The sequence below is a fragment of the Chinchilla lanigera genome, unplaced genomic scaffold (assembly GCF_000276665.1).
Source record: "Chinchilla lanigera isolate Chin_1 unplaced genomic scaffold, ChiLan1.0 scaffold00063, whole genome shotgun sequence".
NCBI lineage: Eukaryota > Metazoa > Chordata > Mammalia > Rodentia > Chinchillidae > Chinchilla > Chinchilla lanigera.
The window spans coordinates 344,260-366,738 of record NW_004955464.1 but is presented as its reverse complement, the minus strand read 5'-3'; the positions used below and the strand labels follow the sequence as shown (position 1 = coordinate 366,738).

Here is a 22,479-nt window from a genome sequence, read left to right as displayed (position 1 = left end):
CCAAAGAATTCTGGGTTTCATACTCTGTCTTCTCTTGGCCTCCTCCCTTCTATTAACCTCCTCTTACTCATCATCACTATTTTCTTAATGCTCTCATTAATCTTTTTAATAGAGAAAATGTATGGGATAAATTCCTTCCTGCTGATCACCTCACTAGATAGTAGGGAACCTTTCTCATTTCGTAACATTTTTGTAGTCATGTAGGGAAATTTCCTTTGCCTAGACTTTTTGGCCTTCTCATCTTGTATTAGACCAAAAGTGGAGGAAGAGTTCTGCAGATCAGGATTCTTTAGGTCTAGACCTGCATGGATGTGTCCTGAATTCCTCTGACCCCAACCTGGGAAGCAGGAGTGGGTGTGTTGGGGGAAGGCTTCCAAAGGGCTGTGCACAGAATTCTGGCTTTCCTTAAAAGATGCTTTGATATAAATCAGCCAGAGCTCTCTTGATGCCTTCATACAATACACTGTTAACAAGGTGAAGTCTTCAGGTGTACTTATTCCTAGCAACAAGCCTTACAAGTGGAAACTAACCTGTCTGAGTGGTTGTGTTTATTCTGTCTTCTCTGGAGCCAGTGCAACTTCTGCACCCTACTTTAAAATTCTAGTCTAGGTAGTGTCAGGTCTTCTAAAAATTAAACTCCTACATGAGCTTCAATCCATAAATAGGAAGTACACTTTAGCTAGTATGGAGGTGATGGTATTAACACGATTCCCTGGGTCACTGAATGTACCTGGCATTGTACCAAGATCTGTAATAGACTATGCCACATTTTATCCATGGGAATCCATAAGAGGGGTCACATTCACCCCATATTCCTGGTGAAGACCCTCAAGGGCCAAAGTCACACAGCAAGTTAAGACAGATCATTGAGCATTAAGCCAGAAAATCCAAGTCAGCTTCCTAACAACACCTTTTCTCCTCTCCAGTTCTCCTTTTTATGTTGTTGGCAACAATCCTCAGGTGGGCCTTCCACATCCAGCACCACACTGATTCAGTTCAGCTGGGTGTTACAGGTTGACCACCAGTTGTCAATCCATCACAATATATAATGTGTAATATGGTTTGTAAGAAATGCCTACTATTTCATTAAGATGGCAATATCACCAATATTAAGAGCAAGAACAGGAGCTGAAGCATGTCTAAGGGCTGGAGATGCAGCTCAGGGGTTGGGCATGTAGTTAGCGTACACATATTTTGCTCAAACTGTGAAACGATTTCAGAGGCCAGATACTGTTATCAGAGAAGAAGATCATAGCAAGAGAAAATCAGAAACTAATGAAAAATGATGGGAGAAGAAAGTGCCACATGTTAGCAGTAGGAATTAGGGAACACTGTGTAGTCAAGGGCCAGGCCCGTGCAGCAAGGGAAAGCCGTCTTTAAGCGTCTGCACCTGCTGGTCAGCCTTGGCTGGGAGGCCGCCCGAGGCATCCTTTTCACTGAAACCTACAACCTGTAGGAGGGAGCTGTTTTTCCTAACAGCCAGTTTCAAAGCAAGGAAGAGCATTGGTTTGGCCATATTTTAGAACTCCTTAATAATTAGTTCTATGCTACGCTTGTCCCTGGGGTACTTAACTGAAACAGAGACTTGATTCTAATGCTGAGGGTCTGACTTGCAGAGTAACATCGAAGCAATAGAGTTGAGAGTCCTTGTGATTCATTCTGTGTGGATACAGCACCCTACCTCCTTCTCAGCTCCCTCCTTGTCCCACTTGGTCACCTCCTTTACTGTGTCCAAGGCGACACTAATAATTGTTTACATACCAGAGATTAATGTGAAAAAGACACACAGTGTGACTTTATGTTCTCAAAGTCACATGGCTCAATCTCTAAAAGCTCAAAGCCAGTCTGAACTCACTGAAGCCAGTCAGGCATTTGTACACAGGAGGCCAAATTTCTGCAGAGGAGGGAGGGTCTGGGAAATTTTTGGAAGGCCCCTCAGTTCTGTTGGTTATTCATTGTCTCTTACAAAGCAAGTTTGGGTGTGTTAAGTATAAGTAAATTAGAAACATATGTATTGCATTTCTGTTGTGATCACATATGAGTTTCAGAATGATAAAGAGTGAAGAATTCAGAGTTGAAGGAGTCCAAAATACTTTGCAAATAGTTTAGGGCACTGCAGGCAACATTTGGCTCCCTCTTTCCATCCCAAATTTGGGGACTGTTTCATTGGTTTACAGACCTGCTCAGTGCCTTCACAGCCTATTCAAACTGCTAAGCTCCAGAAGATATCTGCAGACAGGTTTCATATGTTTCTGTTTGGCTCAGACTGGAAAAGTAAGTTCAATTTCTAGGAAGGACCGAGTCTTTATTGGAGAATTCTTATCCTTTTGGGAACTTCCAAACAGAAGAGAAAAAAAATTGGCAAGCTTGAGCTTTAATGTCACCTAAGGTTATTGGATATGGCTTTGCTTTTTCCTGGTCCTGTGTACGCTAAGTACATGCCCAACCCCTGAGCTGCATCTCCAGCCCTTAGACGTGCTTCAGCTCCTGTTCTTGCACTTAATGTTGTGATATAGCCATCTTAATGAAATAGTAGGCATGTCTTACAAAGCATATTACACATTATATATTGTGTTGGATTGGCAGCTGGTGGTCAACTTGTAACACCCAGCTGAACTGAATCAGTGTGGTGCTGAATGTGGAAGGCCCACCTGAGGATTATTGCCAATATTATAAAAAGCAGAACTGGAGAGGAGAAAAGGTGCTGTTAGGAAGCTGTTAGTGCTCCTGGAGCAGTTGGTTCTCCTGGAGGAGCTTGTCATGCTGGCTTTCCTGATATGAGCTTGGCTGTTGTCATCATCGAAGGAGCTGGTGTTGAGAACGCCTGTGGTTCACTTTGGGGGAGGTCTGGTCCGTCCTTTGAGCATTGCTTCTTGGCTTTGGAGGGGAAGATGGTGCACTGTTCAGTCTCCTGGAGAAGCATGTTGTGCTGGCTTTCCTGATACAGACTCAGCTTTTCTCATTGTCAGAGGAGTTTGGGACCTTGCTGTTGCAGAGGATGGCTGTGGTACTTTTCAGGAGATCTCTGGTTCTTACTTTGAGCATCACTTTCTGGCTCCAGTGCTGATCCCTGAGCCTGCTGGTACAGATCCTTCATCCCACTGGCACAAACTTACTAGTTTCTTCTATTGACCTTGAGGCTTTCTTAGTGTAGATCCTTGAAACGCGCTTGCATGAGACATTGTCATGGGTTCTTGGCTGCCAGTTGTGGGGAGCATTGTTATGGGCTCTAAATCTTCAGCTGGACTCATGCAGGACATTGCCATGGGATCCAGGCCTTCAGCTGGATTCTTTGGGTCTTTAGTGTGTGGACAGATTTCCTGCATGCTTTTGAACTTGACTTTTTGGGTGACTATTATAAAATAATCCTATAAATTATGTGTCCTGTATTAAATTGTTCCCCTTGCAAGCCCTGATTCCAACATATATTAAGTACACTTTGCACAAGTATTTATAAATATGTACACGCAGGCACATAGTGTGTTATTAAAACCTACAATGTAAGAAGTATGTAAAGTTAAGGGAAGACATGGGCAGAACTACCTTAACCTGCATTGTGGTAGAAGTCAGAGCTTAAAAAGGACATCTCCACAGAAATAATAAAGACATGTCCAAGTTAGCCAAGAGAAGGTGAGAGGGAGTACCTACTAGTCAGAAAGACATTATGAGGAGGAAAATGGTACACTTGGGGAATTTCAAGTTGTTCAGTAAGGCTGGGTCCTAGCCTATGATGTGCTTAGTTCAGTAAAAGTTATGGGACCAGGGATTGGGGAAACGATAACATATGTAATTAGTCCAGATAAATGGGTAGCAGACAGATCAGAGAGGGTCTTTTATGTCATGGCAACTTCTGAAGGAGTTAAGGTAGGGAAATGACAGAATTAATTTTGAGTATATTAAAAGGGTCATTATTCCAGAGGCCTGAAATGTAGACTGTTTGGGCAGGAATTGAGAACCAGTGGATGGAAGACAGTATTTGAGGCATAGAAACAAATTTAATCTAGTTTAATCACTGGGGCAATAATCCAGTCAAGAGACTGGATTAACACACTGGCAATAAGGAGAAACAAAAAGAGTGGACAGAACAGAGTGACCTGGAGAAATATAATGAGAAAGTTGAACAAATTGAGAATGGTATCCTGAGACAGGGTTTCAAAACAAGAGTGTCCCTTGGGAAGAAGAGTACAAGTTATATATTGGACATGTGACTGACTATCAGCTCAAGTACCCAGTGTGGAACTCGGGAGGAAGCACAGAGTTTGGGATGAAAATGGTGTACTCAACAGCTTAACAACTGTCATTACACATGTGGAGTGGATGAGCTAACCCCAGGAAGTGTAGGAAGTAAAAAAAAAAAAAAAAAAAAGAAATAAACATGAAAGGATCTAGAAGAGGAGGAAGACCCTACCAGACACGCAAAGCTCATGATTGAGCCCAGGCTTTTGGACTCAAACTTCCACTATCCCAAGAAGTAGACAAGAAACTAGTACAGTGTGGATAAGGACCTTAGATAAGTATCTAAGGTCCTTATCCACACTGTACTAGTCAAGATGTAGGTATATCTGGTTGATGAGATTTCCCTCATTTGTAGATGAAGTACCTGAGTCTCAGAAAGACTCAATTTCAATGGCTAGTAAGCGACCTAATTATAATTACCTAGAATTGACTGACTGCAAAGTCTGTGCGCATATTACTTCATGTTCACTGTCTTGAAGATAAGACATGGCTTTATCTTCCTTGTCCATAGAAGAGGCAGACATGTTAATAGCTCATTGCAATTGAATTTGAAAAGATCAAAACTAGAGGAGAATGTTAAGAGTCCACATTTATAAAGAGTTCACATTTCTCTGTGCTCTTCTTGTACTGGGCAGTGATCTTGGAGTTGGCAGGAATGTGTATAAATGGTTTTTCTCTAGTAAAACAGTGGTACAATCCATTTGGAAAGAGAGGTAAGCCACCATGGAAATACCCAGCCTCATACATGCCTATGGCTACCCTCTAAAGATCTTGACCTGGCTTGAAACATTCAAAACAAAACCTCTTGTTCTGTCCCAGGACAGCTGGCGCCTGGAGCCTGCCTCTTGCCCTTGCCAGAGGCTTAGGCCAGGCCAGCCGCAGAATGACGGGGGGAGGCAGAACAGATGGAGCTGGAACAGCTCCCTGCACTGCACCAGTTATTTCTTCCAGAAAGAGATGTGAGCAGGCATCTGGGGTTTGTCACACAGGGAAACTTAGTGGATTGGAGAAGAGCCTTAGATGGAACTCAGTCAGTGGCAGGCAGTCCCGGAGCCAGCATGGGTACAGTGAAGTGGAGGAAAGAGCCTTCTAATCCCAATACACCATTTTTGATCTTGGGCAGTGAGTACTCACAAGTCACTTGATACTGAGTGATCCCCCAGCCCATCCTGATCTCCAGCTCCTACCGGATTGTCAGCCTTAGAGGACAAAGTCTCTTGTCACCACACAACGCTGAAGCCCAGGTTGCCATATCTTCTCATGCTTGGGACAGTAGTTTGAGTTCAGTATGCATCCAACAAGTATTTGCTGAATATTTACTCAGCTAATGTAAGATGTTGAGAGTAATCATTACATTTAACCCAGGAAGCTGCAACTTTAAAAAATCTCTCAGTAAGCTAAGACATATTACCAAAGTGACAGAACAAGCGGGTACTTGTAGAAGCCCCCAGAGATAGTCCAAATTACACAAACCCTAGGCACAGACTTTGTTGAAATAGCTTCCTAGAGTTCTGATTGACTAGCTGAGATGAAATAACATCTTGAATCTTAGAAAATCTTAAAGACAAGAGATACCCATCCCGTGGAAGAAAATATTGCTAGTACCTTTTCACTGTACTGTTTACTTTCCAAATTGCTTTTGTTAATATAGGACCTTGCAGTCCCATATGGATTTTAGAATCAGCTGCTTAGTTTCTACAAAGAAGCTATGTGGAATTCTAATGGGGATTTCATTGAATCTGTAATTAATTTAGTGAACCATAAACATCTTTAAAAATATTATCTTCTGATTCATGAATGTTTTAGTTAGGTTCCCCATTGATAAGACACAATTCCTGACACCCACACCATAAAGGAGAAAAGGATTAATTTGGTTCATGGTTTCAGGGGCTGCAGTCCATAATCAGCTGACTCTAGGTAGGAACATCATAGTGGAAGGATGTCATGAAGTAAAAATGCTTAGTTCAAATTGGCCTGAAAGCACATCAGGGGAAGAGGAAGGGTCAAGGAACAGACATAGACCCCAATGCCATGCCTCTATGACCTACCCAAATACACCCAGCCATGTGCTTTATTAATCCCCTGGGCAGATTCCTAGGCCAGTCAGGTTGACAGTCCATTTCAGCCATCACACTGAGCATGGACTTTTTTTCTATATTTATTTAGATTTAAACTTTCTCTAAAACATTTTGTAGTTTTCACAGTAGAAGTTCTGTATTTCTTTTGTTAAATTAATACCCCTGTACCTTCTTTTTGATACTATTATAAGTGGAATTGCTTTCCTAATTTCATTTTCAAATTGTATTTTGCAAGTATATGGAAATAAAATTGATTTTTATTTAAAAAAATGAACTGATTCATTATTCAATTTTGCTTGCTAGCTTTTTGATGTAGTCTTGATTCTTAACTGGGACATGTCCCATAATAAGCAGTCCTTCCAAGTTTTAACATCTGAAAATATGATACACTTTACTGCTATATTATAATTAAGGAGGCTACTAAAATAAGACCAAGGGCAAATATGAAACCTCCTTCCTAGCTCTGGTTACTCTGAGCTGTGGTTGCTCAGTCCTTTCAGTGTTCCATCCTGCAGGTCTCAGTTTCAGGAGAGCAAATGTTTATTTGGTATTTGACATAGAATAAACTGTCTCATTGTTGTGCAATCAGCTCTCTCCTTTTGGATGGTGGAGTAGCTTCAGGCCAAGATAGCCATCAGCCTGGGAGGAGCTTTCACAAAAATATTTTCAAATATTTAGGTTTACTGCAAAGGATTAAAGAATATATAAATATACAAATGTGCATTCTGTAATTCCCTCTTCCTCAAAACAAACTGTTACTCGTTTCCTTTAAAAGCACAGGATTTGAGAAAGATTGGACATTCTCTTTGTTTCCTCACTTTACTTGGAATGTCTGATGGGAAGCATGTGCCATGCCAGATGAATGAGCACAAAGAGGCATCAGCTCAAAATTGTCTGAGGACAGAGCCAAGTAAGATCCACGGTGCTCTAGTGAAGGCTTGCTGGGATGACACAACACACTTCCTCTGACCTGGATGGGAGCTGGGCAGATATGAGTCCTTCCTGAGGAGTATGTGGAGAACAGAAAACAGAAATATGTGGGGATAGGTCTGAGGACAACATCTGCCTCAGCTCCAGTCCCTCAGCCAGGTACTAGCTGTGTGACTGTGGACGACTTACACCACTTCGACAAGGCTATGCTGTCAGGTGGGGTTGAGAGTTCTTGGAGAGAGGAGTTTTGGGGCACAAAAAGAGATGATTTGACCTTGGTGGGTGTCTGTCTATCTGTCCAAATCTCGAGTTATGAACACAGTTATAAATATGGACTGCTTTGTTCACCCCGAATCTCTACAGTCCAGTTGAGAGCAGGAGTTTTTACTGTTAGTGTGTGTCAAAATTTTCACTGACAAAGACAGGTTGACAAAATGAGGACCAGTTAGTATACACACCTTGCGGCTGACTGGCTCATACACACATACACACAGGCACAGGCACACACAAACACACTCACCCACCTGAGTAAATTCCATGTCTGTTTTATATCTTAATTCACATATCACTCTCTGAAGCTTTTCCTGGCCTCTAGGCTAGATTAGATATTGTATCTCTGTGCTCTCATAATACCTTCTGTTTCCCTTCATTCACTTAGGGTTTGTAATTACATGAATGTGAGATGGTTTCATTAATGCTTGTTTTTTAGTTACCAGTCATCCCAGTTTCACTGGGGCTTGTGGGTTTTCAGGACACAAGACTTTCATTGCTGGAACTGACACACTACTGGCAAACCCAAGTGGCCACCTTGATTCTCCTTCCTCTGGGGCTAGTGTGCTCTGAGAGTGCAAGACTGTGCCCTTTTCTGTGTATCTCCAGTGCCTGGCAGGCATTTGGATCATGGTAGGAGCTCAGGGAACATCTACTGAACCAGTAAAGGAAAGAATGAATATGCTCAACTACTTTTATTTTGGAGGCTCTTCCCATTGAGAGGTGGATGTCTCTCCCAACCTCTTAAATTTGAGAAGCTTGTGAGGTGTTTTCTAAGGAAGTGACCCAGTCCAGTGTCCTAGGCATAGTCCTGCCCAGAGGCTTCCTATTTCTATTTGGAGGCCTATTTCTCTGAGATTGTTCTTATTTGATATGTTAAATGCCTGTCCCTTTTTAAAAAATTGTCCTTATTTGACAAAATTAAAAATGGACATTTTATATTGTTTCCTTGCTTTTCCAAATTCCCTTCCCATGTGGAGGTTGGAAATCCTACAGAATTGAAGAATCACTAGTTTAGTGAAAAAGAAACCAATAAACTGGCATCAAAGCAAATAAAGATCTGTCTCCATGCTAGACCATAAAGTTCATGAAAGCAAAAATTATGGGTATTTAGTTCTTCTCTATTTCTAGAGCCTAGCATAGTAACAAGCATTTATAGTAAGACCTGAATAAATATTTGTTGCATAAATAAATGGATTCTCTGCTTAGCCTAAAGACCTGGTAGAGTAGACCTTGTGTGCCTGACTCTCATTACCTCCCTATCCTCCAGATAAACATTTCCACACCCATAAATTTAACTTTAGCAGCCATACCTGTTTAGTGAAGGAAAAGCAGGTACCACTGTGAAGGAAAGAATGCATGGCCCACCACCACCTGTCCTGGTTTATCTCTTGCATCCTCACTTCACTTTAACAGGGCACTGTGGTCTGCTACAGCAACATTGCAGTATCTCAAGTGCTAAGAGAACCTCTCCCATGAGGTTTTGTTCAGGAATGCCTGATCCACTTGTAGCGTACTCTCAAGACTAAGCCTTCCTCCCTTTCTCTAAGAAGCCACCTCTGTATCATTCCCCTGTGAAATGTAAAATCAGAACAAATTATGAGAAAGTTTATTGTCATTAAAAAGTACAGGTTGTGATCAGCAGGACTTCAGCACAAGTGGTGAGAGGCTGACCTTTAGCAGTTGAGTTACCCCACAATTTATAAAGCATAAAGGAGAAAGCATTCCAGCCTTTTTCCTGATTTCCTGATTGACTGTGCATGGTTTTAGGGGTTGGGGCTGGAGGGGGCAGAACTGTGTAAACTCATTGCCTGTAGCTACCAGTTTAATTTCGCTGAGTCATGCTGACAAGGATGTGACGCTTACATTTTAATTTTATTAAATCATTCTGATGAAAACATAAAGCTTACATTTTGTGCTTGTTTATTATGGGAGCTAGCATTTCAGGAAAATTAAGATGACTTAAGATTTGGCTACTTAGTTATGAATAGTTTGGCCCTGGACTACTTATCTAAGCTGTAGCCTTCTTTGTACTTTTCTTTAACACACTTCTCAACCCCAGATCCCCCTTCAAATTCTTTATTTTGTCTTTATCATCCAGTGGATCAAACCATAGTCTGTATACATGTGTATAGTTCTTCCCTGCTTTAGAGCTTCTTTTTCTTTCCTTTTTTTTTTTTTCTTGAAAGGAAAATTCTGTCTGATTCATTTTTGTGTTCCCATCCACAAAGAGTAAGCTATTAACTGGCTAGGAAATGTTTTTAAAAAGAAAGAAACATATCGGTTATCTATTGCCACAAAAATGCTAGGTAAAACACAGTAAGTCTTAGTCACACGTTACAGTAGACATGTATTTTTGCTCACAAGCCTGTTGGCTGGGTGATTATGATACCCTGGGACAGTCAGTTGTTGCCCAGCAGGGTGGACTTGCTGGTCTTGCCTGGGCTCGCTCCTGTATCTGGTACATCATCCTAGATCACTGGGCTAATCACACTTCTTATTCAAGGCATAACTTAGGGCCATGGCAAGACAAGGAATAGAAGTAGGAAACCTTGGGGCAGGACTATGCCTAGGACACTGGACTGGGTCACTTCTTCCTTAGAAAACACCTCACAAGCTTCTCAAATTTAAGAGGTCGGGAGAGAGATCCACCTCTCGATGGGAACAGCCAAACATCTCATTGTGAACATAGGAGGTTAGAAACTACATACCAATTTTACAATCTCTGCCACGGAGAATTTGCCAGCAAGGAAATGCTTCAACAATTTCTTTCCATAGTGATCACATTTTCTACCTTGACATCTAAATGGTTTCGTCAGAAATGTTTCCAAAGATGCAGCAATGACCTTCTCTGAGAGAGTAATTTTTCCACCATAGGAGATATCAGTAACAAACTGAATTCCCTGGCCATAGAAACATCCCTGAGCACAGAAACATCTCCAGTAGGAGGAGGATAAAGCTTCCTCTAGCCCTGAGGGTCAGTGTTTTCACACACTTTACTTCTTTCTTTCCAGATCAGCAAAGACCCGATTTTTGTACCAGGTGTATGGGGGCCTTATTTCTCAGCCATGGTCCCTGGGTTCTGGCTGAATGAAGGTGGTCAGAGCGTCACTGGAAAATTGGTAAGTTGACACTGTATCCATAGGGTTGTGAATATTCTTACATGTGGACTAGCTCATTCTGTCACATTGCCCTGCACCCAGGATCTAGAAGATTTGTAGATTCCTGAGTGAGAGTTTATGTTCTCTCAGTGCACAGCCTGATGTGGTACAGATGCATGTGTGCATGCATGTGTGTATGTATGCTAAAGGAATAGATGCTGCTCCAGGCAGTGGTAGCTCGCTGTCCCTTCTCACCTGATCTTTCTTTCTCCATACCAGTCTATTTTTCTCATGGAAGTGAAAATAACATTTTACTGTGTAAAATAACAATGTTACTTCCCAACCCAGATCCTTCAGTGGTTCCTAGTAGCCTGTAAGACATGGTTCCTGTCATTCCACCTTGTGGAGTTCTTACCACCTTAATGCCTTTACTAGTCCTTCACAACGTCACAACGCAACTCCAACTCTTATCACTTTTATTCTCATTGGTTTACTAATCTGCTTTTCTAAAATGCCATAAGCTCCTGAAAGACAAGGGTCTTATCATACTTGTCTCTATACCCAGCTTAGTACCTAGCCTCCAGAAAGTACTTAATAGAACTTCATTGACTTATTGGAGTTGTTTAGTAGAGGTGACAGATGATCCATGAAAGTGAGGTGAATAGTGTAAGTAGATACCAAACTAGGTTAGGAAACTGTTTGTGAGAGAGAAGGCATTTGTATTGAGCCATAAAAGATAAAGAGAGGAACCAGGCAAACAAAGGTGTGGGCAGGCTCCTAGGCAGGGGAACACAAATAAGACATAAAAGTGAAAAGTAACAAGGTGTATTTGAGGGAAAGTCCCTCAAATAGTCCAAAATTTCAGTTGTGTCATGAACAATAAAAGAGAACAGGGGTATGATTAAACCATTGGCATGTCCCATGATAGACAGAAATGTAAAAGCTAGCATGAACAGTGACAACGTCTGAGTCAGGAGCAAAGCAGACTTTTCAGTGAGGTCCAAAGATGCCAAGCAAAGAGACAGTAGCAAGGCTTGCTCTTCCAGCACTCCCAATGCCTAGGCAGTGGGATCAGGAGTTCAAGGCCAGCTTGGGCAACATACTGAGAACATGTCTCAAAACAAACCAAACCAAAGACTGAGTAAGAATAATGATGATGATGATATTAATAACAATAACTACAGCTTATAGAGTACTTTTTCTGTGTGCACGATTTATGTTTATAATCTTGTTAAATCTTGAATGCTGTTCCTAAGAATCACAATACCCCATGTTATTTTCAAGGCATGATTGACAGCCTCAATTTCAGAAACTTTTCATACTCAGATAGTATTATATCATTTAATCCTCTCAAAACTCCTGTGAGATAAAGTTATCTCTATTTTTTAAAAATTTGTACATCTCTAATAGTACAAATTAAAAGTAGTATATACTACTTTTTCGGTTTTTATATTGTTATTAGTACAGGTGTGCAGTACATAATGATTACCTTCTTTATGGGGAGTTAGTACTTGGACATAACATATCTTCATTCCTTTTTCATCTCCCTCCACTCCCTCCTCACTCTCTTGACTCACTTTGCTTTTGCTAAAGATATCTAAGTGATTCTCTCTCAATCTCTGTCTCTTTCCACTTCTTGTACCACTACTACTACTACTACTACTCCCCCTTCTTCTTCTCCTTCTTCTTTTTATTTCTTTCTCTCTTTTCCTTCTTCCTCCATCTCCTTTTTCCTCTTCTGTCTCCTCTTCTCTTTCTTTCCTGCTATCTTTTATTTTGCTCTTTATTTATATTTTACATCTGGCCTTGGGATACTTAAGCCTATATGGCTGATTTATTTCACTTAACATTGTAATCTCAAAGTGCATACATTTTCCTACAGATGACTCAGGTTACCTGTATTTTACCTGTAGGCATCTGAAGCTCAGGGTAGCCAGCATGGCATGGAGGGGTTCCTAGGCCATCATTAGCTCTTCATGTGGCTCTATTGCCACTCACCTTTCCTTACCATGGGCTGAGTGTATAAATCCAGGCCGCTGACTTTAGGATGCATTGTCCTTCTGTAGAACCCTGTTACCTCTTTTTGTTATTTGTACACACATCTTCTCTAATAAGCCATATGAAAAGGTGGCTTCTCCAGCAGCAGCAGGCTTATCCTCAGGACATGGCATAAACACCACCAATAGCAATGAAGGAGGAAAGGAAATAGAAGAGGAGAGAAAGAGGAAATAAAGAAAAAAGAAAAGGGAAAAAGCAAGAAAAAGTAATGAAAAGAATATATAAACTGTAGGTTTGAAGAAAAAGATTATTTTGTCTCACTTTTCCTTTTAAATGCAAATCTATTATAAGCAAGTCCTTCATTTCAACTATGTGAATGGATCAGTTCTTTTAAAAATCTTCATGTGGGTATCTTCAGGAATGGAAAAAAGGGACAGTATGTTTTTTGGGTCTGGGGCCCTTGTAATTTCATTTGATCAAGAATTAGACTCATTTTCACTCAGTTCACATCAGTTCATTTTGCTGATGTTGATTTCTTGTTTGAAACGTGCACACTGCCTTCCTGTAGTGTGATTGATTTTAGTCATACCATCATGTACCCATCAAGGATTATCTTGTACTTGCCAGTTCTCCAGAATAATTGTCAAAAAACATTGCTTTTTGCCACATTTTCTTCAGCCTCGTGCTTCATAGCATGCAGATTCTGAAGCCTGTTTCCAGCTATACCTTGACCGTCCTCCCTCTAACCACTCCTTTGTCTTTTTATTGGGAAGGACTTTAGTAAGGGAGGCTAACACAAGCTCTAATCCACCTCTGTGAGGGCATTAGCTTTTTGGATAATTAGGCTTAGATACTGAGTCACCTTCAAATTATTTGGATCCTGAATTTGATCTTAGTATCATAATCACAGGGTCAAAGTGCAAATTGATGTGTTCTCCAGAAATTTTAGGATTTGCGCATTGTATCTACCTGCCTCCTTCCTCTTTTCAAGCTGGGCTGGCCACAGAAAGCCAACTGTGAGAGTCGGCTTGGTGTGAGTGGGTTATGGATAGCTTGCAGTGCTCACAGTGCTGTGCAGGTTGTAGAGATGATGACTTCACCTACTCATTCATTGGCTCATTCCATCGTGTTACAGGGGTTTCCTGATCAATTACACTGGGCCAGGCAAAAATTAGATGACTCCAGTAGTTCATCATCAAATAGGAAAGTTGGATACCGAACTAATAATTATGATATTGTAGCACATAGAAATAGGTTTTGCTCTCCCTGCAGCTTACTGGAAAGGTGGGAGTGAACATCAAACAATTGTAATGTGCCAAGTACTTTTAACTCTATTAAGACCTTTTATCTTACCTAATCATCATAGCATGAGATGTAATCACTATTGTTACGTCAGTTTTAGTAGTGAAGAGATAATCTGAGAATGGTGAAGTATCTTTATCAAGGACTTCAGTTAGTTACAAGTGAGGGAACTACAATTCCTCCCTATCTGCCACTGGAGGCCCCTGGTCAGTCCAGAACCAGGCCTGACTCTTAAACAGTGCCATTTTTGAGTTTTACATACAATTCTCTCATAGATTTGAGAAGCAACTGGTGTCAGTCAGTTTGTTATTCTTGTCAAGTGTCTTGAAGCACATACAGCTGGCAGGCTTTGTAGGACCACAAGACAAATGTGTGTGTGTCTTAGGGTAGATGAGATCTACTGTAGACTTGGGTGTGTCCACAGCACCCATGCTAATTAGTTGGAATGACTTCACAGATACACAGACCAACACTGCTGAAACACATGCCTCCTGGTTCCCTCTTCCTGCCCTGTCTTTCCCTATATTTTTTATGTACTCACCTGGCTTTCTCTATAGCTTCCTAACTATCTTCTTGCCTCCCATCTTTCCCCCATAGTCCTCTTCTTGCCTTGCAGCTATAACAGTCTAAGACACAGATGTGGTCCTTTCACTGCTGCTGGCTTTTTAGTTGTCTATAGAATGCTGTCTAAACTCTTTCGGAGTAAATTTATTTACACATCCAGTAATTATTGAGCATTTCCTATGTTCACAGGTACTGTTCAGGGTAGAAAAATGGCAGAAAATAAAACAGCTTCTGTCCCTCCCATCCCCCGCAAAATGTACCCCCAAGCTTATGTTCTACAGGAGGGGACAGGTAAACGTGTTCATTTTTAGCATGCTTAAGCCCAGATAGGCAGTTTTATTTATTTATTTTTTACTTTTATCACTACATGTTTGCGGTATATAAGGATTACATTTACTGTAGGAAATTGGAAAATGTACATAACACATTTCAGTTTTTTTCCTCTTCCTTTGATCCCCCCTTTTATTTGGTCAGTATCAGATTCATTTATTTATCTTATAAGACCTTATAAAGTTATTTATCATATATACAGGTTAAAAACCAGACAGGCCAAAAAACATATAAAATATGTATATTTGTATTGTAAAGGTACACGTTTAGATATATTGTGTATGATTGGTTGCAATAACTTTTTTCTCTTTTTTCCTATTATCTTTTATTTCATACTTTATTTATGTATTAAGTATTTCATATCAGAAACCATATGCTAAGCTTTTGTGTCTGATTTACTTCATTCAACATTATAGTCTCATGCTCATCCATTTTTCTATAAATGACTTCAGTTAATCTTTCTGTACAACATAGTAGTATCCATTTTATATAGATACCACATTTTCTTTATCCATTTATCCATAAGGATACAACTCATTCATGTGAAATTTGAGCAAGGAATAAGTAAAGGAAGGGATTTAATCATTTGAAAGCTGAGGAGAAGAATGCCAGGCCTAGGGAACAACCTGTGCAAAGGTTCTGAGAGGTTTCTGGCTTGGGGTATTACAGGCCACGCTGGTGGAGCAGAGCAACAGCTGTAGGGGATTAATTCCAAGAGGTGAGTGGACCATCTCAGTGGCCATTATAGGAGTTTTAGCTTTCATGCTCAATGAATGGAAGCTACTGAGTGACAGTGAACAGAGAAGTGATGTGCTGGGACTTAGGCTTTTAAAGGATCGTTATGATTACTCTGTTCAGAATCAATACTGCAGGGTGGAAACAAAAAATGAAGAGCCTCAAAGAGTAAATAAAACCCAAAATGTACAATAGATAATATGAAAGGGAAAGAAATTGCCCAGAGGAAGGAATGACTAGGATGAGGGAAAGAAGAAAAAGAAAGAAAGAAGGAAGCAGGAAAAAAATTTTAAATATATATATATACATATATATATATATACACACATATATATGTATGAATAGCTGGGATAACTGTATTGCTGATGTCTGGTGGCTTATTGAAGGAACAGATAATGCTTAAAATTTTTTATATTTTGAACAATTTTACATGCTTATATCTGGTAATCTGAGCAACTGGTTTGAAGGCAACAATATGCAATAGACCAACCATTGGTGAATTCTTACCATCTTATCTAATGAAACTCTATATCATCTCTAATGTTTCTTTTTTATTTTTTTATTTTTTATTTTTTGGTACTGGGAATCGAACTCAGGACCTTGTGCTTGCCAGGCATCTAATGTTTTTTAATAATTTTTTTTTATTCTCTTTAATAATTTGAACAATATTCCATTCTTACATCTGGTAGTCTGATCACCTTAGTTGGAGATAACAATATGTAATATAACAACCACTGTTAATTCCTATCATTTTGTTTTGAAACCCTGTATCACTTAATGTTCTTGCTTTGTTTTGCTTATGTCTGTGATGTTGATATTTTGCTATTGTTCTTTTTTTTTTACTACTGTCTTTAAAATGAAAAAAAAGATAGAAAAAAAATTATTGAAGAAGCTGTTGCAGTAAGCCAGCAGAAATAAGGATGCAGATAGTGAAGTTGAAGAGGAGTGGTCAAGTTTTGGATTTATTTTGAAAGTAGAGCCAACAGAATTTCTTCTTTTCTTTTTTTTGGTTTTTTTCTGGTACCAGGAATTGAACTCACAACCTTGCACTTGCCAGGCAGGCGCTGTGCCACTGAGCTAAATCCCCAGCCCCTAACAGAATTTCTTGATGGAGTTTGTGTGAAGTGTGCAGAAAAACAGAGGTCAAGATTTTTAAGGTTAACTTTGCTATCAATAGAAAAAATGGATTAGCTATCATGGAGGTCGGGGGGAGGCAGTCAAGAAATACTCCCAGTGTCCTGATTGGGTAACTGGTCACCTTCCCAGGGTGAGCCTCCATTATTTGTCTTCATCTTAGTAAAAAGCACCATCATTTATATTTTTGTGAAAGCAAAATTTTAGGATGAATTTTTGACTCTTCCTTTCTGCTGTTTTTCTGTATCCAATCCATCAGTAAGTCCAGTGGATTCTCCTCCAAAATATGTTAGCAATTCATTGATTGTTTTTTAAGTCCCAACTCTTTAACACTGTTAGCCAGTCTACAGTTGCCTTTTGTGGTCTGTATAGCATGCATCTCTTATACATGGCACGAAGTTAAGTCTTGCTTTTCTATCCAGTCTTATAATTTCTGATTTTCATTTGGAGTGTTTAGATGCTTTATATTTAATGCAAAGATCAGTATAGATCAATGTAGGTCTTCCATTTTTCTATTTTTTTTTTTTTGTGGTCATTTCTTTGTCTCTCCTCCCTGCCTTATTCTAGATTAATTTGTTATTTATCAGTTTATATAAAATATAAAACAACTTCACTTCTCTAATTGTTTGCCAGCCCTTCCCAGATCTGCATGCTGTAGTAGTCATATGTGTGACATCCATATGTACTGGAAATCTGACAATACAAAAAGTGTTATCTTACTTGCTTTAAGTAGTATCTTGGTCTACTCAGACTGTTAAAGTACCACACACCGAGTGGCTTAAACAGGAAACATATATTTTCTTTCTAATCTGGAGGGGACAAGTACGTGATCAGATGTTAGCAAATATATTTCCTTCGGAAGGCTCTCTTCCTGGAGTGTAGACGGGCACCTCTCACGGTGCCCTTGCATGGCCCTTAGTCAGTGTGTGTGTGTGTGTGTGTGTGTGTGTGTGTGTGAGAGAGAGAGAGAGAGAGAGAGAGAGAGAGAGAGAGAGAGAGAGAGAGAGAAAGCCCTTTTCTTTTCTCATAAGGACACCAGTTCTGTTGATCTAAAGTCCTACTGTTGTGACCTTACTCAACTTAAATTATCTCTATATAAATGTTCCAGTCACATTGGAGATTGGAAGTTCAGTGTTTGAATTTTGAGTGGACATAATTCATCCCATAACAAAGAGTCAAACATCTTTTTATAGAAATTCTAAGAACTCAAACATAATTTTCTGTATTCATCTACTTAATGACTATTTTCATTACTTTTTATTCCTTTCTTAAAATTTAAATTTCCATCTGGTATTTTTCTCTTTACTGAAGAGCTTCTTGTAGCATTTCTCGTACTGCTGGCCAACTGTAAAAAGACATTCTCTTTATCTCAGTATATTTATTATATTTTATATTGAAAGAGTTTTATTCAATATAGAATACATGGTTGAAAGGTTCTTTTTTTTCTTCAGCATCTAAAATGTCAGTATTTTGTATTTTGAGACTATTATTTCTTATGTCAGTCACTATTTCTATCATCCTTCCCTATTTGTGTAATGTGACATTTTCTCTGGCTGCTTGCAAGAATTTCTCTTAAGCTTCAGTTTTTATTATGGCATATTGTTTTTTGGATCGATGCTTTTTGAATTTGTAAATTGATACCCTTCACCAAATTTGAAGGAATTTGGGGCATTTCAATACCCTTTCCATCCCATTTGTTCTCTTGCCACCAGATTCCAATTATGCATGTTAGAGACCTTTGGCTGTTGTCCCATGGGCTATAAGAGATCTAGGGTGGTATGGCATATTCTTGTTCCTATCTTCATATTTTCTCCCCCATCTCACTCTCTACTATTGTATTTTTAAATCCATGATGACTCTTTTGTTTATTGTCTTTTTAAACACCATTAGACCTGTCTGCTGTATATTTATTTTAGATATAATTATCATGCTAGAATTTTCATTTTTTAATACTTCATTCCTTGCTATTTCCAGATTATTAATTGTAAGTATATACATATATTTTCTTTTTCTATCCTTGAAGTATGTTGTTAAACTATTTTCTTTAAAATCCTTGTCTTCTAATTCTCACATATGGGTCGTCTCAGATTTGATATCTATTAAATGGTTTTTCTCTTAAATGTGGATAATATTTTCCTGTTTCTCCATATGTCTAACAATTTGAGATCATATTGTGACACTGTGATTAATATATTCTGGAAACATTGGGTTATTTTTATTCCTCTGAAAAGTACTGACTTTCTTGGTTTACCAAGAAAATTATTTGGCTGAACTCCAAGTTGTATGTCTCCTGTAGTGAGCAGCTAGTGAAATCAGTGGAGTTTTTTGCGGGGTATGGTTCTGTCTTTTTGAGACAGGGTTTCACTATGCATTTCAGGCTAGACTTAAACTCATTTTGTAGCCCAGGCTGGCCTTGAACTCTCAGCAATCCTTCTGCTTCAGCCTCAAGAATACTGGGATTGCAGTTGTACTCCACCACACCAGGCTCTATTGAGTTCTTTTAGCCTTTGGCTAGGCTACTTACATTGTTCCTGTGCATATGTAATTCAGAGATTGTCAAACATGAGGTAGTATTTGTATGCACAGCACTGGATTCTATTTCCATGTTGCCTTTTTTGAAGTTCCTGCCCCTACTCCAACTTACTTTCTAGGTACTGTGATTTCTTGAACTCTGACCTTACATTTCTACCAGGAAGACTTCATATTTATATCTAAGTATTCTATGTGACATTGATTAGGCATACCCTTAGGCAAAAATTTGTCGAATCAGCAAACTATTTTTTTTTTCCTTTTGTGTAGTGAGTGTTCTCTGGTTTCCAACTAATTTTGGCCCCATTTCAGTGTCTCCTGAGAATTATTTGCTATATTTTGATCAGCATTTGTAACTGTCATCCATGGGAGAATTAGTATGATTTGAACTATTCAGCCATTATCAGAAACAGAGCTCCTGAATTTTTTTAAGTAAATGAGATCCGCCCCCCTGCATTAGAATACTTGTATGTCTTGCTGTTACCCTTAGAATGGAATCAAAAGCCTTTACTGTGGCCACTTGCTGCCTCTCCACTCTCACTATGCAACTTTCTTCCTTACTTGCTCCTGTCTAGTTTCACTGGACTTGGTCACTTCCAAGGTGCTAGGATGCTCTTTGCTTCTACAAAGCCTTTGCATCTACTTCTCTTTACATGGAAATTGTTGACCCTTATTCTTTTTTATGTCTTACCTTAGATATAATATTCAGAGAACTCTTTCCTGCCCCTTCTTTGTAAAATTAATGTCCTTCCCACAGTAACCTGTGCTTACTGTTTCTGGAATAGAATAGGTGTGCAATTAACACTTGTTAAATCTATAAAGCATCTTACTGGTCTAAACTCTACTTAATAGCTGAGTAATACTGCATTGTATAGAAATACCACATCTTTTTTATCCATTCCTCAGTGGATGGGCATCTGTGTTGTTTCCAAGATTTAGCTATAACAAATTGTGCTGCTATAAACATGGGTGCACATGTATTGCTGTGGTATGATATCTTTAATTCTTCTGGGAAAATACCCAGAAGGGGAAGAGCTGGGTTAAATGGGACTTCCAATCCTAGTTTTGTGAGGAATCTCCAAACTGATTTCCACAGTGTTTTCACCAATCTACACTCCCACCAGCAGTGGAGTAGGGTTCCTTTCTCCCCATAGCCACTCCAGCATTTGTTAATGGTTGATTTCTTGATGATAGCCATTCTTTCTGGGGTGAGATGGAATCTCAGTGTTGTTTTAATTTGCATTTCTCAAATGACCAATGATATTGAACATTTTTTCATGTATTTATTTGCCATTAATATAGATAATCCTGAGGCTTTTATAGGTAAATGGATGTGACTAGAAATTATACTCATAAGTAAAATAAATTGAACCCAGATGGGTAAATATCATATTGTCTCCTTGGTGTAGGAACCTGAAAGACTAGGTAAAACTCAATACATACAATAGATGATAGGAAAGGGAAAGAAATTACTCAAAGGAAGGAACAACTGGGATGAGGGAAAGAAGAAAAAAGAAAGAAGGCAGGCAAAATATAAATATATATATGAATAGATGCGATAACTGTATTGCTGATGTCTGATGGTGTATTGAAATGAACAGCTAATGATTACAATTTTTTATGTTCTGATCAATTGTGCATGCTTGTGTCTGGTGGTCTGAGCAACTGATTTGAAGGTAATAATATGCAATGGAATTACAATGGTGAACTCTTGTCTAGTAAAACTCTGTGTTATCTGTAATATTTTATCAAAGAATTATTTTCTTATTCCCTATGATGGTTTGAGCAATCTTTCATTCTTACATCTGGTAATTTGAGCAACGTAGTTGAGGATAGTGCTATGTAATATAACAACCACTGTTGATTCATATTATTTTGTCATGAAATTCTGTATCACTTTGAATGTTCTGGCTTTGATTTGTTTATGTTTGTGATACAATTATGCTGCTACTGTTCTATTTATTTGTTTGTTTATTTCTCATTTACTGCTCTCTTTAAAATAAAAAAATAAACTCTACTTAAATATTGGCATAGCTCTTTCCCTTTTGTAAGCAGACTTTGTTTTTTATTTTCTTTGTATCCTTAGTATTTAGAATAGTGTATATCATAAATTAACCATATGTCACTGTTAGTTTCTTAAATAAATGAACTAATTAATTAACAAACTAAAAGTACACAAAGCTACCAACTTTTATGGTGAATAATACTGACTATAGTATGCATTAAGTCAGAATTTATCCATTTACAAATGAAGTTGCAAGCTTCTGCTTTTAAAGCTATGAAAAGAAAAACACAGGGTTTTTACTGTCTTTCACTAGAGTTTCTTAATCTTAGGGCTTGTTTATTGTTGAAGTCCACAATTTTTCATATAGAAAAAGATGTCTGTGTTATACTTTCTTCTTTCTTTAAATATTCAAGATTAAGCTCACATAAATGTTTTTAGCTTCCATGTAAGACTATATAAATAAAATGTTTAAAAATTACTTAGATTTGAAAAATTTGAAAAATTACTTAGATTTGGTATTATAGGTTAACTTAAATGGTAACAAAGCAATTGCAAAAAGTCATAAACATTTCTCTGAACCTAAAGATTTCTTTACTAGCAAGGGATAGTGAGCAGCTCCCTTGAAACTAGTAAATAAAACTGACTTTAATTGGAAAGAAAACCCATCATGCAATAAGATAGCTTTGTTTTAGCTAAGTAGCCACTGAATTTAAGTTTCTTTAAGTTGTAGCTTTGCATTTGTTGTGTTTTCTTTCCCTGTGAACTCCTTGCCAATAGTGCTAATCTCTTAGGCAGTGAAGCTCTTCATACTTACTTTTATACACACTTGGCTCTTTGTCACACTAATTTATTAAGTGCTTCAAAGAGAATCATAATCAGGCCTACCCAATGTCACACCCTAGCAAACTTCAGCTCAGATCTCATGGTTCCTTGTCCTGTTTGCCATAGGAAGGGTCAAAACTCATATGTCTAAAGGAGTCAGAAAGAAAGAGTATGGAGTACTTCTTTACTTCCACAGAAAGTTTCTTTTGTATCTCACGGTAATGTATGGCCTGACCCTTTGTTCCTTCCTTTGACCAAGAAATGGCACAGAGAAATAGATTTCTATTATGAGCAAAGCATTGTAATGGTGATGATGAATTGATAATATTTGATATCTGTCATAGGGCATTCCAGGGGTGTGGTGAGGCTTCTCACACCTGGAGCAGCAAGCTTTGGGAGGGCTGGGTTGTCACTCAGCACTTGCCATGGCAGGAACATATGGACA

General features: G+C 38.8%; 1 protein-coding gene across 10 annotated transcripts in view; it reads left to right on the top strand.

Moving 5' to 3' along the window:
* Positions 1–22,479, top strand: part of Fggy (FGGY carbohydrate kinase domain containing) — a 495,194-nt gene that overhangs the window by 316,492 nt on the left and 156,223 nt on the right. For all 10 annotated transcript variants that reach the window (XM_013521725.1, XM_005398481.1, XM_013521726.1 and 7 more), the window contains one exon: positions 10,529–10,636. In XM_013521725.1, the coding sequence (XP_013377179.1) occupies positions 10,529–10,636 (108 nt within the window). The remainder of the gene's footprint in view (positions 1–10,528; positions 10,637–22,479) is intronic.